The 17,302-nt window shown below is 42.9% G+C and overlaps 1 protein-coding gene across 1 annotated transcript; it reads left to right on the plus strand.

Moving 5' to 3' along the window:
• Positions 1 to 662: 662 nt before the first annotated feature.
• On the plus strand, positions 663 to 13,276 carry EIF4G2 (eukaryotic translation initiation factor 4 gamma 2; the record flags this gene model as incomplete). The annotated part of the gene is made up of 22 exons (XM_082341486.1): positions 663 to 968; positions 2,349 to 2,413; positions 2,751 to 2,816; positions 3,473 to 3,613; positions 4,175 to 4,277; positions 4,985 to 5,116; positions 5,206 to 5,272; positions 5,354 to 5,505; positions 6,237 to 6,347; positions 6,531 to 6,614; positions 6,704 to 6,802; positions 7,076 to 7,217; positions 7,307 to 7,467; positions 7,841 to 7,954; positions 8,557 to 8,682; positions 9,155 to 9,259; positions 9,348 to 9,563; positions 9,651 to 9,909; positions 10,241 to 10,445; positions 10,599 to 10,810; positions 10,898 to 11,019; positions 12,448 to 13,276. Coding segments are annotated over 22 exons (3,054 nt in total), but the record flags the coding sequence as incomplete, so codon positions are not given.
• Positions 13,277 to 17,302: the final 4,026 nt, after the last annotated feature.

Genomic DNA, 17,302 nt, shown 5'->3' on the forward strand with positions numbered 1-17,302 from the left:
GTGAGGTACAAAGACAATAAACCCCTTCCTTTCATCCCTTTCTCATTCACTCAGCAGGGGGTGGAATAAATAGGGAACTGAATGAAGCTCTTTTAACGCTTGGAGATGCATCGTCTTTTCTCAACTACTCTCCCGGCTCCCCGACCTAAAGGCTGCCGAAGCCGAGCACCTGGAGACCAACGATTCCCGGCGCCGCGCCGCGGGGGCGCCAGGCCTTAGCCCTACAGGCCCGTCCGAGGGAGGCCCAGCCTGCGAGGGGCAATCTCGGCTCCTCGAGGGCGCTAGGAAAAGCAGAGCTCGCACACGCCAAGGACAGGGTCGGGTGGAAGGGCGAGCTTCCTTCCCACATTCCCGGTGAGAAAACGAGGTAGAGGGGCTGGGGCCTGTATATCTCGAGCATGGGATGCGGACTCCAGGAACAAAGAGACAGGAGGAAGACAAGGCAGCCACACCAACGCAGACTCAGAGGGCTCTAGGACTTTACGCAAATGGGCCGCAACCCGACAGTGCTCAGTTCCCCTTACGCCACTGGCTTGCCCTCAGAGCCTTCGCGAATATGGCTTTGCGCACTGCGGAGGGGCTGCGCCGCAACCGAGCTTGGCCCTGTGGCTCCTCCCCGCCGCCCTGCGCTGATTGGCGGCAGACAGCAGCCGGGCCGCTGATTGGGTGGCAAAGGAGCCATTCGGGGCGCCTCTGGTGGGTTCGGCTGCCCTAGAGTGATAAGTTCGGCTTCAGACACGCCTCAGCGCCAGCAGCGAGTTGGAGCTCTATGGAGGTGGCGGCGAGTACCGGGTGGTGGCTGCAGCAGCGACTCTTTTGAGCTGAGAGTTTCAAGCCAGTCCCGACTCCTTCCTCCCCCTTCCCTCCCCCTTTTTTGTTTTCCGTTCCCCTCCCCCTCCCTTCCCCGTCCCCGACGACCGGATCCTGAGGAGGCAGCTGCAGTGGCAGCTGCTGAGTTCTCGGTGAAGGTGAGTGGAGCCACTGCCGCCGCCGCCGCCGCCGAGTGAAGCGCTCTAAAATGGCCGCCGCCCCTGCCCGCTTCTTCTCGAGCGGTACAAAATGGCGGCCGCAAGCGGAGCCGGGCGGGGCGACCCCTTTCTAGCGTTTCCTTCGCGCTTCGGGCACCTGAAAATTCTTCCCCTTTGTTCTCCCTTCCCGTTGCTGACGGAGTAGAAGGAACGTGGCGGCCCCCGGACGTCTTTGTGGCTGTCGGCGGCCGTCCCCCGCGGAGCCGGAGCCCGGGCGCGGGTGTGCTCCGATGGGGAGAGCGTGGCGGGGCGGTGCGAGCTGGGGGGAGGGACGCGGACCGGCGGGGAGGGCCCGGCCGTTGGCGCAGGACCAGCCGAGGCGGAGGAGTCCCGGAGCTCGGCCTCCCGGCGGGGAGGAGGTGTATGGGACCAGGGGCCGGCGGGGAGCGGCCGGGCTGCCCTTGGTGGAGGAGCGAAGGGCCTGCCTGGCGAGCCCCGTCTGCGACGGGAGAAGGGAGGGAAGCGAGGGTTTTTGAGCTTTTGTCGGGGGGGGGAGGGAGCAGCGAGGCGGCTGTCAGTTCCTTGGGGATTTATGGGTGGGAGGGGGCTGCTGGAGGCGGCGGGTGGGAAGGAGGCCGCCTTCCTGCCTGAGAACAAAGAGCCGGGAGCCGGGCCGCGGGGGCGGCCTCCACTCCTCCCCGAGGCTTGCCCGCGGCGGCTTCGCGAGAGGCTGTCGGAAGCACTTCCCTAACTCGGGCCTGGGTGGGAGGACTCCACTGCTCTTTTGTTCCCAGGAAAGGAAAAAATGGGGCGGAGGTTCCTGCTGCCATGTTGTGGCCCCGGTCTTCCGATGGGCCCTGTGCACCCAGCTAAGAGTGAACAGTGGGGAAAGCCGTCTTTAGTTACCCCTTATTCAGTGTAGTTCGTTGTTGAGGCAGTAAAAACTTACAACTGTTTTCCCAGGACGTGTCCGTCTTGTTAAGAGTTAGATTGTCTATTACTGATCTCAGTGCTCAGTTGTAAAGGAGGTAGAATGTGGCTTTCTTAAGGATTGGTTCTTAGCAATTGAGAGGTTCTTACACTTCTATGTAGGCACTTCCTTGCGTCCTTGAACACGAGAATTTCCAGGTGGTAAACAAAATAAAATTTTACTGTCCATTTGTGTTTCGAGTATATTCTATTTTAGTCTTATGAGATCTGCGCTGCAGTGTAAGGTCAATCAACTGCAGTGTCAGGCTCTGAAATAAATTGTAATTGAAGCAGGTTTACAGATTTGTATGATAGCGGTGTCTAATTTTGGTACTCTTTCTCATTCTAGGTTTTTCATTTCTCCCATCCCCTTCCCTCCCCACCCCATCCATTAATATTATTCTTTTGAAGATTCTTCGTTGTCAAGCCGCCAAAGTGGAGAGTGCGATTGCAGAAGGGGGTGCTTCTCGTTTCAGGTATGTGTAGATTTATTTTGGCAATTATTGTGACAAGACTAATCACAAAACCAAGGAATAACCACACCAAGTAATTCTGATTTAATTGTGCTGCAGGTTTAATTTATAATGTGCCGAGTACATTTTTTTTAAAGCCCTAAAATTGTCATTGTTTTCTATTTGCTATCTGAAGAATAAATGTAATTAATTACTTGGGTTTCCATTGGGCCTAAGTTCAGTCTTCATCTGTGGTGTACTTACTGAAATGCAGAATAATTAAAGAGATCCTTTATCTATTTTGAGTGAAATATACTTGGGGTATACTTTTTTTTTTACAAAAAGTTTTTCTGTTAAATAGTGCTTCTTCGGGCGGAGGAGGAAGTAGGGGTGCACCTCAGCACTATCCCAAGACTGCTGGCAACAGGTATAGTAAACGCGTGAAAAGAATGACTTGTGTAAATAATAGATTTAGGTTAATGGTCTTTCTAATGCATTACAGCATAGTTAATACGGCATCAGGAATCCTATCTTAATGGGTATGATTTCTGTTACATATCCTAAATTTAGAATATCAGTTCGTAATTATTTTTTAGCCAAACCATCTAATACGAGTTGACGTTCTCAACTGCTGTTTTATCCTGTTACACTTTGGATTGTTTTCACTGATGTTGTTTCTGAAGCCAGCCATTATTGTCCATACTAAATTGTGGTAGTAAATCTGTATGCGTATAACATGGTCATGAGACATTAGAAGATGTTGGTTCTTGTGTGGCTCCTGGACCAGCAACACTGGCATCACCTGGGAGCTTAGAAATGCAGATTATCGGGCCTTACCCCAGACCCACTAAAGCAGAAACTGGGATGGGCCTAGGAATCTTTTAACAAGCCCTTCAGGTGATTCTGATGTACAATATTGTTTGAGAACCACTGATTGTGAGTTGCTTAGTTGTAAGGGAAGTTGAGAAAAAACTAAACTGTTTTTTCTGTTTAGAAGGATTTCTGATCTGTATGACATTTGATATGTGACTGGATGCTATGTTTCAAGTTGTCTTAATCTTTATTTTCTTAATTTTTTACTAGCGAGTTCCTGGGGAAAACCCCAGGGCAAAACGCTCAGAAATGGATTCCTGCACGAAGCACTAGACGAGATGACAACTCCGCAGCAAACAACTCCGCAAATGAAAAAGAACGACATGATGCAATCTTCAGGAAAGTAAGAGGGTAAGTTTATCGGGGCTGTTTTGTCCTTTAAATAAAAGGAGGGAAGAAGTGGATTAACTGTGTTTCTTTTGTGTGTATGCTATATTACTTAGAAGGCAATGTTCATGCCCTAAGTATATTTTAATGAATGCCAGCGTTGACAGTTTTAAGCTGAAAATTGGCACATCAGTGTTTTGGGGCTCAGAGTTAGTTGCTTTCAGTCATTGGGTTAAAATGCACAAGCTCATTGTGCTGACATTTCCTATGCCTGCTGTGTACCCAGTGATGCACAGAACATAACGGTTTTAGCTCCTGGATGTAGCCTTGATATTAAGGAGGCTCTTGATCTAGGTTTTGAGGATGTGAGTTTCTTGTCCAACAGCTGGGGGACCCCCCAATTAGGTAGATATATTTTAAATAACAGGTTTATTTCAATTTTGGTTAGATGGGTTAAGAAGAATATGTCTTGATATTAAAAGGGAAAGTGATGGGGGAAAAAATGAACATAATTTAAAGGTGATTTTTCAACTAAATAATTCTTTGTGTGTTGGCTGATACCTAGTCTGAATCCTCTTTTCCTAGCATACTAAATAAGCTTACTCCTGAGAAGTTTGACAAGCTATGCCTTGAGCTCCTCAATGTGGGTGTAGAGTCTAAACTCATCCTTAAAGGGGTCATACTGCTGGTAAGTTAAATGTTGGCTTAACCAAAAGGGAGAGGAAAAGATTTAACCCAGGTTGGGGTGTGTGTGTGTTGTTGTTGTTTTTTACATTTGCATTATTGCTTAAAACTGAGGTGTGAGTTACACATTAGATGTATGTATCTCTGAAAACTGGTGGTTTTTTTTTTTTTTTTTAGAAAATCACTAACTTCTAATGGTATCAGACTTAAGAGGTCATTTTAAATTGTATGTGTTGTGTTGCACGGTTAATTGGGCTATTAGGCTATTAAGGGGGTTTTTGCTTTGTTTTTCCTTATGTGGAGAACGCCATATTTTGGTTTTGGAAATGAATTTTATGATAGTTGATGTGATTCCAGCATCTGTTTATAGTTTTTCCAAGATAATTTCAACTCCTGAGGGGGGGAGGGTTTTGCTAGTATGAGATCTGTGTAATTAGACTTCTTTGGTACACTGCAATAGCTAACAAAATTTAAGTGCTTATATTTTTCCAGGTTGTGTGCTAAAGCACTTTACATGCCTCACCTGATTTAGTGTACACAATAAGCCTTACAAAAGAGATGTTCTTATTCCCAGGTTACGGATGAGGCATAGAGAATTCGTCAGAAATTTGTGAGATTCAAGATCCTTAAGACTACAAGGAAGTATTAAGTTATAAAGAAAGGTTTTTTCAAAAGTTGTCATATTTAGTTTTAAAAAGTCATCTATTTTAGATTGTGGACAAAGCCCTAGAAGAGCCAAAGTATAGCTCACTGTATGCTCAGCTATGTCTGCGATTGGCAGAAGATGCACCAAACTTTGATGGCCCAGCAGCAGAGGGTCAGCCAGGACAGAAGCAAAGCACAGTAAGTGGTAGTGTTTGCTTGCTTATTTAAAGTTGATTTGAAAGGTTTCATTAGCAAGCTCTGACAAAAGTGTCTTTTGTTTCCAATAGACATTCAGACGCCTCCTAATTTCCAAATTACAAGATGAATTTGAAAACCGAACCAGAAATGTTGATGGTGAGAATTTGTTTGGTACTATGTAGTACTATATATGTTCAACTTAATTCTGAATGTTGATTTTATTCTTACTTATTTCAGTCTATGATAAGCGTGAAAATCCCCTCCTCCCTGAGGAGGAGGAACAGAGAGCCATTGCCAAGATCAAGATGTTGGGGAACATCAAATTCATTGGAGAACTTGGAAAGCTTGATCTTATTCATGAATCTATCCTTCATAAGTGCATCAAAACAGTAAGTATGAGTGGGAATGTAAGCTTACATTAGTCACTGGGTACATCATTATTTGGGGGAAATGGGTCAATTATAATTTATAACTTTGCCATGTGAGAGTGTTGGTAGGCTAGTTAAATATTTTAGATTGCCAGCAAAATTGTTATTTAAATGTCGTAAATATGGAAATATGCAGCATGTTTTGCAAGGTAGGGGTAGAACTGATTGTCTACCTATGTGTAAGTTGCTCAGTTTGGAGGGATGTCTTCAACAGAAACCAGATAAAGAGTTCTATACTAGACACTGTAGGAACTGTAGGAGCTATGAGTCAATGCAGACTTAAGGGAAAGTGCTACATCTAAACCAAGAAGGATTTATTTTTATTTTTAAAATTATTTATTTATTTTTGGCTGTGTCGGGTCTTTGTTGCTGTGTGCGGGCTTTCTCTAGTTGCGGTGAGCAGGTGCTACTCTTCATTGAGGTGCGCAGGCTTTTCATTGCGGTGGCTTCTCTTGTTGCAGAGCACGGGCTCTAAGCACTTGGGCTTCAGTATTTGTGGCTTTTGGGCTCTAGAGCGCAGGCTCAGTAGTTGTGGCGCACGGGCCTAGTTGCTCCGCGGCATGTGGGATCTTCCCAGACCAGGGCTCGAACCCGTGTCCCCTGCATTGGCAGGTGGATTCTTAACCACTGCGCCACCAGGGAAGCCCCCCAAGAAGGATATATAAACATGTGACATTTATTTCTTTTGGCAGCTTTTGGAAAAAAAGAAGAGAGTCCAACTCAAAGATATGGGAGAGGATTTGGAGTGCCTCTGTCAGATAATGAGGACAGTGGGACCTAGGTTAGACCATGAACGAGCCAAGGTATGTGTGTTGCTGACAGAAACAGTGTAAGCTTGTCTTGATTTTTATTCAAATCAAACAACCTATTTTTGTGATATAGAGGATTGCTGTTAGTCATTAACCTCGATAATACTTAGAAGCGTTAAATAGTATGCATTTGCCTTTAGCGTTTTCTTCTGAAAGTGTATTTTTTTTTTCTTTCAGTCCTTAATGGATCAGTACTTTGCCCGAATGTGCTCCTTGATGTTAAGTAAGGAATTGCCAGCGAGGATTCGTTTCCTGCTGCAGGTAAAACTGGTTTCTTGAGGTGTGTTGGTATGCTGTCTTTCTGTTTAGGGATATTAAAATAATACTTATTAAAACTTTTTATATTAAAGGATACCGTAGAGTTGAGAGAACACCATTGGGTTCCTCGCAAGGCTTTTCTTGACAATGGACCAAAGACGATCAATCAAATCCGTCAAGATGCAGTAAAAGTAAGTTTTTGCTTTGTTTTTAATCAAGTGGGTTTTAAGTTTATAATAGCACAAAGACCTTCTTAAACTTTCTGAGACTGTCTCATCTTACCAGTAGAGCTTAATGTTTATGCTGTCTTGTATGCCCTTTTGAGAGAAGTTGTTTATAGAAATTATATAAATAGCACTCTTAATAGTCCAGGGAAGTATTTCTAGTTTTCCCAATATGAGAAGTTCAGTTTTATGTAAAACAGTGTTCAGAAATAAGTGTTTATTCACTTTATATTTCTGAAGGATCTAGGAGTGTTTATTCCTGCTCCTATGGCTCAAGGGATGAGAAGTGATTTCTTTCTGGAGGGACCGTTTATGCCACCCAGGATGAAAATGGATAGGGACCCACTTGGAGGACTTGCTGATATGTTTGGACAAATGCCAGGTGATTTTGAACAAAATAGTGGTTTGGTTACATTAAAAACTGAGTTTAACATTTTAATAGTAAAGAGTTCTTCATGTCTGTATTTTAAGGTAGCGGAATTGGTACTGGTCCAGGAGTTATCCAGGATAGATTTTCACCCACCATGGGGCGTCATCGTTCAAATCAACTCTTCAATGGCCATGGGGGACACATCATGCCTCCCACACAGTCGCAGTTTGGGGAGATGGGAGGCAAGTTTATGAAAAGCCAGGTAAGAAAACATTTAAGGATGTTTAGGCAACAGGTATTAAATCTTGGAATGTATATGAATAGATTTGCTTTTTTAAAAGGACAGATATTTCAGGTTTAGAAAACCTAAAAATGTGTTTTTCTAAACCAAATTTATATGTGTGACAGTTATTTCAAAGTGGGGAAAATGCTTATCCTTAAGATTAGTAAAGTATTAGCAAAGTCACATCGCTTTATGTAAGTTAGGTTAGATATTTATTCTTCCTATTTCACCTTTTACTTTCTCTGGGCAAATTCAGTTAAGCTTTCCTATGGCTTGGCCTCATCCCTTTGGTACTTGATTACCATAATTTGTGGACCCCTTTTTATCTAGACTTTCTTTCTTTCTGAAATAGGGGCTAAGCCAGCTCTACCATAACCAGAGTCAGGGACTCTTATCCCAGCTGCAAGGACAGTCGAAGGATATGCCACCTCGGTTTTCTAAGAAAGGACAGCTTAATGCAGATGAGGTACATTTGCCTATGTTACTTATATACCATAGTTTGTCAATTCAGAAATCTATTGCCCGATGATTATAAAAAGACGCATTATTAAGAGGACTTAATGCTGGAATTCTTTACCTTCTTTCTCTCTTTTCTTTACTGCTTTTTCTTTCTTTGGATGTCCAGCGTCCTATGAGCGAAGATTATGAGATATGAGGGCAAATCTCTTAAAAGTCTTCAGTTAGAGCAAGGAAAATGGTTGATGAGATTTTTATTGTGACTTCCCTGCAAATAGAATGACTTAGAATAAAGTAAAATGTTTTCTAAACTCTAATTAAATCTTCTGGTTTTTAATATTTTAGTGATGCTAATCCTTGGAGAATTCTGGTATAAGACTTATAACAGTATTTTATTTTTGTGCTCATCAGATCTTTAGTTTTCTTGCCAGAAATTAAACCTAATAACATGGAGTAACCTGTTTAGCTATTTAAGATACTTAAGTTTCTGCCATAGATTCTGTCATGGTTGTGTATGCTGAATTAACTTTAGGATGTTGGAGTGTTGTATTTAATATGTTAGCTAACTGCTTGTTAACTTGGATATCTGTTCTGATTTGTTTGCAATTCTAGATTAGCCTGAGGCCTGCTCAGTCTTTCCTAATGAATAAAAATCAAGTGCCAAAGCTTCAGCCCCAGATAACTATGATTCCTCCTAGTGCACAACCACCACGCACTCAAACACCACCTCTGGGACAGGTATGGACTGTATGTAGCATGACAGTGTTTGCTGTCATTCCAGTATTTTCTGAAGATGTCTGAAGGCTGCTTTTTTTTCTTTTTTAAATGATTCTTTTTAATTAATTAATTATTTATTTATTTATTTATTTTTGGCTGTGTTGTGTCTTCGTTTCTGTGTGAGGGCTTTCTCTAGTTGCGGCGAGCGGGGGCCACTCACTGTCGCGGCCTCTCTTGTCGCGGAGCACAAGCTCTAGACGCGCAGGCTCAGTAGTTGTGGCTCACGGGCCCAGTTGCTCCGCGGCACGTGGGATCCTCCCAGACCAGGGCTTGAACCCGTGTCCCCTGCATTGGCAGGCAGATTCTCAACCACTGCGCCACCAGGGAAGCCCTGAAGGCTGCTTTTTAATGTCTTCTCTCTAACTTCATAAGCTCCTTTTTAATAATAAAAAAAATATTAAACATTCATATCTACCATTTTGCTGTTTTTTAGACACCTCAGCTTGGTCTCAAAACTAATCCACCACTTATTCAGGAAAAGCCTGCCAAGACCAGTAAAAAGCCACCGCCATCAAAGGAAGAACTGCTTAAATTAACCGTAAGTCTCAAATAATCCCATAGTCTGATTCATGGAGTGTATTTGAGATAGGAAAACTCTAAAGATATTTGGACTTTGTTCTTTTCAGGAAACTGTTGTAACCGAATATCTGAATAGTGGAAATGCAAATGAAGCTGTCAATGGTGTAAGAGAGATGAGGGCTCCTAAACACTTTCTCCCCGAGATGTTAAGCAAAGTAATCATCCTGTCACTAGACAGAAGTGATGAAGATAAAGAAAAAGCAAGTTCTTTGATCAGTTTACTCAAACAGGAAGGGATAGCCACAAGTGACAACTTCATGCAGGTAGAATACTTTCCGGATTCCATAAGAACTCTTGCCTTTCAAATTTGGAAACTAATAAAATTGACTGTGTTATATATTCCTTCTAAGGCTTTCCTGAATGTATTGGACCAGTGCCCCAAACTGGAGGTTGACATCCCCTTGGTGAAATCATATTTAGCACAGTTTGCAGCTCGTGCTATCATTTCGGAGCTGGTGAGCATTTCAGAACTAGCTCAACCACTGGAAAGTGGCACCCATTTTCCTCTCTTCTTACTTTGTCTTCAGCAATTAGCTAAATTACAAGATCGAGAATGGTTAACAGAGCTTTTCCAACAAAGCAAGGTCAATATGCAGAAAATGCTCCCAGGTAAGAGAATGCTGGGGATTTTTTTGTTTATTTTTAATTCTAAATCTGGGCATTCCTTAGTACCTTGAGTGAATTTATATAGGTCAGTGTGATTATCCTGTCCAGATAACAATAAGCATTCCCACAGATAGACTTCATCTTTATAAAAAGAAGAGGTTATTATGATTTAACTGTTCTCATTTGGTCCAAATACTGAGTTTCCTTTGCTAGGTTAGTTCCTTATTATTTTACACGAATCTTGTGCATTTGGAAAATCATTCGTAGAGCAGTTTTCTAGACCAACATAGGTAAAATGAACTACCTGATGATGGGAATGGCTTTGTCTCTTCAGAAATTGATCAGAATAAGGACCGCATGTTGGAGATCTTGGAAGGAAAGGGACTGAGTTTCTTATTCCCACTCCTCAAATTGGAGAAGGAACTGTTAAAGCAAATAAAGTTGGATCCATCTCCTCAAACCATATATAAGTGGATTAAAGATAACATCTCTCCCAAACTTCATGTAGATAAAGGATTTGTGAACATCTTAATGACGAGGTAAGATAACAGAGTTGTGGTTTTCTACATGTAGTAGAGAGTTAACCTGTGTTTTGTTTCCTAGAAAATCTACAAGGCAAGGGACTAAGAATTGTCTGTTTCTTGAGCTAGAAAATTCACTTTGAGGTTCTAACAAGACCTCTTTCTGTGCAGCTTCTTACAGTACATTTCTAGTGAAGTAAACCCACCCAGTGATGAAACAGATTCTTCCTCTGCTCCTTCCAAAGAACAGTTAGAGCAGGAAAAACAACTGCTTCTTTCCTTCAAGCCAGTAATGCAGAAATTCCTTCATGATCACGTTGATCTACAAGTCAGTGCCCTCTATGCTCTTCAGGTGCACTGCTACAATAGCAACTTCCCGAAAGGTGAGAGGACCAACATCAGAAGAATGATGAGTGAGGGGCAATTCTTAAACAGCACACTAAATAATGGGGTTACATTTTGTCTTTTAGGCATGTTACTCCGCTTTTTTGTTCACTTCTATGACATGGAGATTATTGAAGAAGAAGCTTTCTTGGCTTGGAAAGAAGATATAACCCAAGAGTTTCCAGGGAAAGGCAAGGCTTTGTTCCAGGTAAATCTTGAGAGAAATTCGGTGTGCTTTTTCCAGTTTACTTGGTATTGCTTTATAATGAGCCTTTTAAAGTTGAAATACAACCAAAATCACCCTGGTAATTTGTACATACATGTCATTCTTCACTATTAAAAGCTGTGGTAAAGTAGGCAGTTAGCAAAATGAAGTAAAGCTATGAAATAAAAGGCTTCAATCCTAGTAGTGTCTAAGCTGTTGGGTTAGAGGTGGCTAACATTTTTTAGAAGTAAAGCTACTTACAAAGATAGGGTGATTGTACACGATTGGATTGAGACATTTTTTTTAAATGTCAGTAAAGAGATTGTTTCTGATTTCTCATACCATGATTTTTTATCTTATTTAGTGGGAGTAGAATTCTAGCCATGGGGAAGAATTTGTATGTCAGGGGATTCCACAGCATACGTTAATCACCTGGAAAGTAATTTAAAAGGAAGTTCCAGGTCTGATCCTAGACATTTTCATTTAGTAGGCCTGTGTGTGTTATACAACCCAGGTGATTCTCATACTACTTTTCCAGGGGCCAGGCTTTGAGAAATGATGGTCTATAGTATCTTTATTCCTAAGGTTCAGGAACTAGCTTCATGAGGATTACCCTCACAGCATTTTTCCGTAGTCTTGTCCTTGGGGAATCTGATCCTACAGTTCCGGTGTGGGGCTGGAGATCTACTTTTTCAGAATCTTCTTTGTTGTCCTGTGTGCCTTTCCACGCCGCACCCCTCCCCCCCGCCCCCCGCCGCCCCGGCCACATTGCTAATGTATTTAAGTTTGGGAGGAGCCACTGTCCCATATTAAAACAGTCCTGAAGGGTAATGGGAGTGGTGTCAAAGAATGACACCCAAGTTGATGGTTCCTAAACAGCTTGTAATCCCAAATCCAAATAATAAGCCATTTTTTAAAAATATCTTTATTGGAGTATAATTGCTTTACAGTGTTGTGTTAGTTTCTGCTGTATAACAAAGTGAATCAGCTATATGTATACGTATATCCCCATATCCACTCCCTCTTGTGTCTCCCTCCCACCCTCCCTATCCCACCCCTCCAGGTGGTCACAAAGCACCAAGCTGATCTCCCTGTGCTATGCGGCTGCTTCCCACTAGCTATCTGTTTTACGTTTGGTAGTGTATATATGTCAGTGCTACTCTCTCACTTCATCCCAGTTTACCCTTCCCCCTCCCCGTGTCCTCAAGTCCATTCTCTACGTCTGCGTCTTTATTCCTGTCCTTAAGCCATTCTTTAAAATAACTTACAGCTAATACATAAATGTAGGTTCTGAAGACTGTTGGCAATTACAAAATGTGTGGTACTATCTAAAACTTTTGTCCTTAGGTAGGTTGTTTGATCTGGAATAAAAAATTCTGCTATTCTGTCTTCTGTAAGTACTACTTATTTCGTTAAATTACAAATTTACAGGTGAATCAGTGGCTAACCTGGCTAGAAACTGCTGAAGAAGAAGAATCAGAGGAAGAAGCTGATTAAAAGAACCAGCCAAAGCCTTAAATTGTGCAAAACATACTGTTGCTATGATGTAACTGCATTTGACCTAACCACTGCGAAAATTCATTCCGCTGTAATGTTTTCACAATATTTAAAGCAGAAGCGCGTCAGTTAGGATTTCCTTCTGCATAAGGTTTTTTTGTAGTGTAATGTCTTAATCATAGTCTACCATCAAATATTTTAGGAGTATCTTTAATGTTTAGATAGTATATTAGCAGCATGCAATAATTACATCATAAGTTCTCAAGCAGAGGCAGTCTATTGCAAGGACCTTCTTTGCTGCCAGTTATCATAGGCTGTTTTAAGTTAGAAAACTGAATAGCAACACTGAATACTGTAGAAATGCACTTTGCTCAGTAATACTTGAGTTGTTGCAATATTTGATTATCCATTTGGTTGTTACAGAAAAATTCTTAACTGTAATTGATGGTTGTTGCCGTAATAGTATATTGCCTGTATTTCTACCTCTAGTAATGGGCTTTATGTGCTAGATTTTAATATCCTTGAGCCTGGGCAAGTGCACAAGTCTTTTTAAAAGAAACATGGTTTACTTGCACAAAACTGATCAGTTTTGAGAGATCGTAAATGCCCTTGAAGTGGTCTTTGTGGGTGTGAAACAAATGGTGAGAATTTGAATTGGTCCCTCTTATTATAGTATTGAAATTAAGTCTACTTAATTTATCAAGTCATGTTCATGCCCTGATTTTATATACTTGTATCTATCAATAAACATTGTGATACTTGATATAGTTGTGTGACTTTAAGTAGCACCTACAAATTTATGAAGAATTGATAGGTTTTGTTTTGAGATAGGTCTGTCTTAGGAACTTTTAATTCATAATCAGAAATTCACTATTTTCTGATTAGACAGAAAATTCAAGGTGGTTATTCCTCTTTAGGTCATGTTACTGGAAGTAACCAATATACAATACCTGTAATCAGGGGCAGTGCTGAGAATCACAAGTCTTATGAATTCAGAGGGACGTTGCTAATGCATAACAACAAACTTGGTGACATTTATCTTTTCGTCACCATACTGAACTATGTGGTGAACTGAGAGGTTTATCACCCTCATGGTCAAAACAACTGTAACAATCCTATCATCATTCTCAGTAATTGTAATTGTTCCTGTTTCAAGGAAGGTTCCCCCTTGAAACCCCAGAGTAGCCCAGTAAAACTGGCTCCTTAATCCAACTGAAGCCCTGCATGGAGGTTTAAAATATATTTTCAGAGACCACTTAATAAGCATTTGCTCAAATCCCCAACCCCTTGTTATGTGACAATCCTAGGCAGGCTTTGGCTTGGGTAGGGGCTCTTGAAAGTGTTGCTGGAGTCCTGGTTGCTTGTCTTAGCTTCTAAGAGCAACCTGTACTTGGTTTGGGGGGAGCCTCTAGGCGGACAGTAATACACCATACTGCTAAATCTGATAGAACCTTTGTCTTCAGTGTTGCACCTGCTTATTCTCTGAGAGGGGTGGTGGGTAAAACCAGTATTATTTGTGTCCTCTTGGCGTCAGAAGCTAGCTCTCCCTGTGCCCTAGCAGACCTCTGCATTGAAGTTCTAACAGATTCAGAGCTTTTGGTGGATATTGTAAATACCATGAAATTAAAGCTAAGTGGAGACTTGTGTAAATTAAATTGACCTCAGATAGAATATCAAGAAGCTGACTTTACTAGGCTGTAGAAATAAACGGCATTCCTGGCGCTCTGCCCAACCCTCCCCAAGGGGGAAACTGATTTTTAACCCAGCAAATGTAGCCTCTTTTGTTAGAGAGGTGGGCCTTGGCTTCAGTTTACAGCCAGAATTCTCGCAATTCAGCTAGAGAATTGGGCCAAAGGATGTCCCAGAGTTCGACGTGGTGTGGGGCGGCTTGTCAGAAGTCAGACCTGTGTCCCCTCAACCAGTGCTTCAAGAACAACTCAGATGCCCCTTAAAGAGCAACATCTCCCCACTCGCATCTTGTTCAAAAAGCACTGAACAGGGTGTTTTACAACCTACCATACTATGGAATGACAATATTTGGATGTACTGGGCATGTGCCTTGCATGAAGGACATAATGCTTTTAGTATCAGCACACTTAAGTCTACAGTGTCGTATCTTAAAGATAAGATTCCACATCTTCGGGCTTCCTTGGTGGCGCAGTGGTTGAGAATCTGCCTGCTAATGGAGGGGACACAGGGTCAAGCCCTGGTCTGGGAAGATCCCACATGCCGCGGAGCAACTAAGCCTGTGTGCCACAACTGAGCCTGCGCGTCTGAAGCCTGTGCTCCGCAACAAGAGAGGCTATGATAGAGGCCCGCGCACCGCAATGAAGAGTGGCCCCTGCTTGCCGCAACTAGAGAAAGCCCTCGCACAGAAACGAAGACCCAACACAGCCAAAAATAATTAATTAAAAAAAAAAAATTCCGCGTCTTCCCCCAAAATTGGCTTTCCTTTAAATACAGCAAAACAGGTTGCCTTCATTTTGCCAACTCTTCCCCACCCCCCCAAACAGGCTGCACTTCACTCCTACACCAAAACTTAAGATCACCAGTAACTCCAGTGCTGCCTGTTACCCAGTAGGTTTTGATCATCTTCCAGGCAGCATTTGACAGTAAATCACTCCTTGAGACTTCACTTCTTTTCAGGACACCTCAGTTTTCCTTCTTCCTCACTCTGCCTCCTTAAGTCTCTAATGGCAAATGCTTGATGTCAAACCAAATGTCCAGTTATCAAATCTTGTTAATTCTTCCTTCAAAACATTAGAAATTGGACAACTCACCTCTTCAACTGTGGCTCTCGTTTCTCGCCTAGATACCACACCACCCTTAACTGGATTCTCTGCTTTACCCTTGCTCTCCTTTTAGTCTCCAGCACAGCAGCCAGAGGAACAGGAATCCTTCAAAACAAAACTCGCTTAGCACAAAATCCGCCAAAATGACTTTCAACCTAGATTTTTAAGTGGAAATACTTAAAATTGATCTACACAGCCCTAGGTCTGATCTAGTCTCCCCTCCTCCCTGCCTCTACCTGCACCCTGTTTCTCGGGTCGTTTCCTGCCACTGGCTCTTGCTCATTCTGTTCCCACCACCCTGGCCTCCTTTGAGGTTCCTGGGACATGCCAAGCACTGGAGGTTTTCTGTTCCTGCTGCCCTTTGGAAAACTGGATGACTGGCTCTCTTCCCCTGTCAAGTCTTGGCTCAAATACCACTTTTATTAGTAAGGGCCACACCTGTCTACCATATTGTAAATGTAATGCTGAGCACATCCTTCATCTCTTTCCTGCTGTAGGTATCTCCACGTCTACCACTGTTATGTGACATGCTGCATATTTGCAGTTGACTCCCTCCAGAATGTGAGGAGCATGACATTTTTGACTGTCTCGTTCACTGCTGGATCCCCAGAACTTGGTGCCTAGCATGCATAAGCACTCACGTAGCTCCACTTACCACCTGTGTGCTGATGACATCAGTATCTTGAGTTCACACCTCTTTCCAAAACGTCAAACTTGTGCATCCCACCAGCTTCTGGACATTTTATCTGAGTGTACCACAAGCACTTCAAACTCAACATGTCCATCGCTGAACTCTCCCTCAAACCAACATTTCCTCTTCTGGCTCAGAATGATACCCCATCCAAGCCAAAAACCCAAGTCATTCTTTACCCCCTTTTTAGCCAATCACCATGTGTTATCCATCTTACTTCCATTATAGCTCTTGAAGCCATTTACTTCCTATTTCTTCACTACAGTGCTGTAAAACCACCCACATCAGACTCCAGAGCGTTCCCTGCCAGTATCTGAACGAATTGCCCAGTGACACCAGGTCCTCAGAGGCCTGGGTAGAAGCCCACAGTTGACAGCTTGAATCATGTGTCCACCCCTTGCTGCCTTGGTTTCCTTTAGTGGATCAAGCATCTGGGTTTTGGGCCCCCTCTTGTGTCAAGCAGGCCCTGACCCCAGCTATATAGTGTAGGGGGGAAAAAAGGAACTTTGGGAGGGATTTGGGTGGACAGCTAGGGAAAAATCCATCATTGTCCACTGTGAGTCCACTCTGTACCCCGCTTCCCCACCTAGCACTTACTACATTGCACTGTGACCAACTGCTTAATGCTTGTCTTTCCACTTTCTACTCCCCCAAGAGGAGGGTGGGGACTGTCTCATTCATTGCTCTATTCCCAGTGCCTAGCACAGTGCTGGGCACATTTTAGGGATCAGTAAATAGGTATTGAATGCGACATGAATCTAGGTTTTTAGAAACCCAAATTTTATGCAGTTGGGGGTGGGGGAGAAGTTGCAGCTCTTAAAAGAAGATAAAATTGTGTTCCGGGCCCAGAGGAGTCCTATGTAAGAAAATAGCCTTGAAACATAAGCTTCGTTGACTTCATGGTAACTCTGAGTGAGAGACTAGAGTCTATACGCTACATTATAATAATTTTCATACCTATCTGTACCCACTAGACAGAAACTAAAAACGGTATTTATCAAAAAATCCTTGTTGAAGGGACTTGACTTTTTCTCATTAGTGGCTGCCCAGCCTTACCATTTCCCAATGCTTCCAGTCCAATTACAAAGCACCCAGTTCCCCACATTACATTCATTTATTCATCTGTACATGCAAAAGTGAGTTCCTCATCTGTGCCAGCCTGGCGCTAGGGGCTGGGACACAGCATGAGTTAAGATGCCATCTCTCCCCACAGGGAGCCCACTGTCCAGAGGGGGAGCAGACAGGAGCAGACCCCTGTGGCCATAGGGCAGGCAGTGGACACACTGAGATGGGAGAAAGGGGCCAC

This window comes from Balaenoptera borealis (assembly GCF_965194805.1).
Source record: "Balaenoptera borealis genome assembly, chromosome: 11".
Taxonomy (NCBI): Eukaryota; Metazoa; Chordata; class Mammalia; order Artiodactyla; family Balaenopteridae; genus Balaenoptera; species Balaenoptera borealis.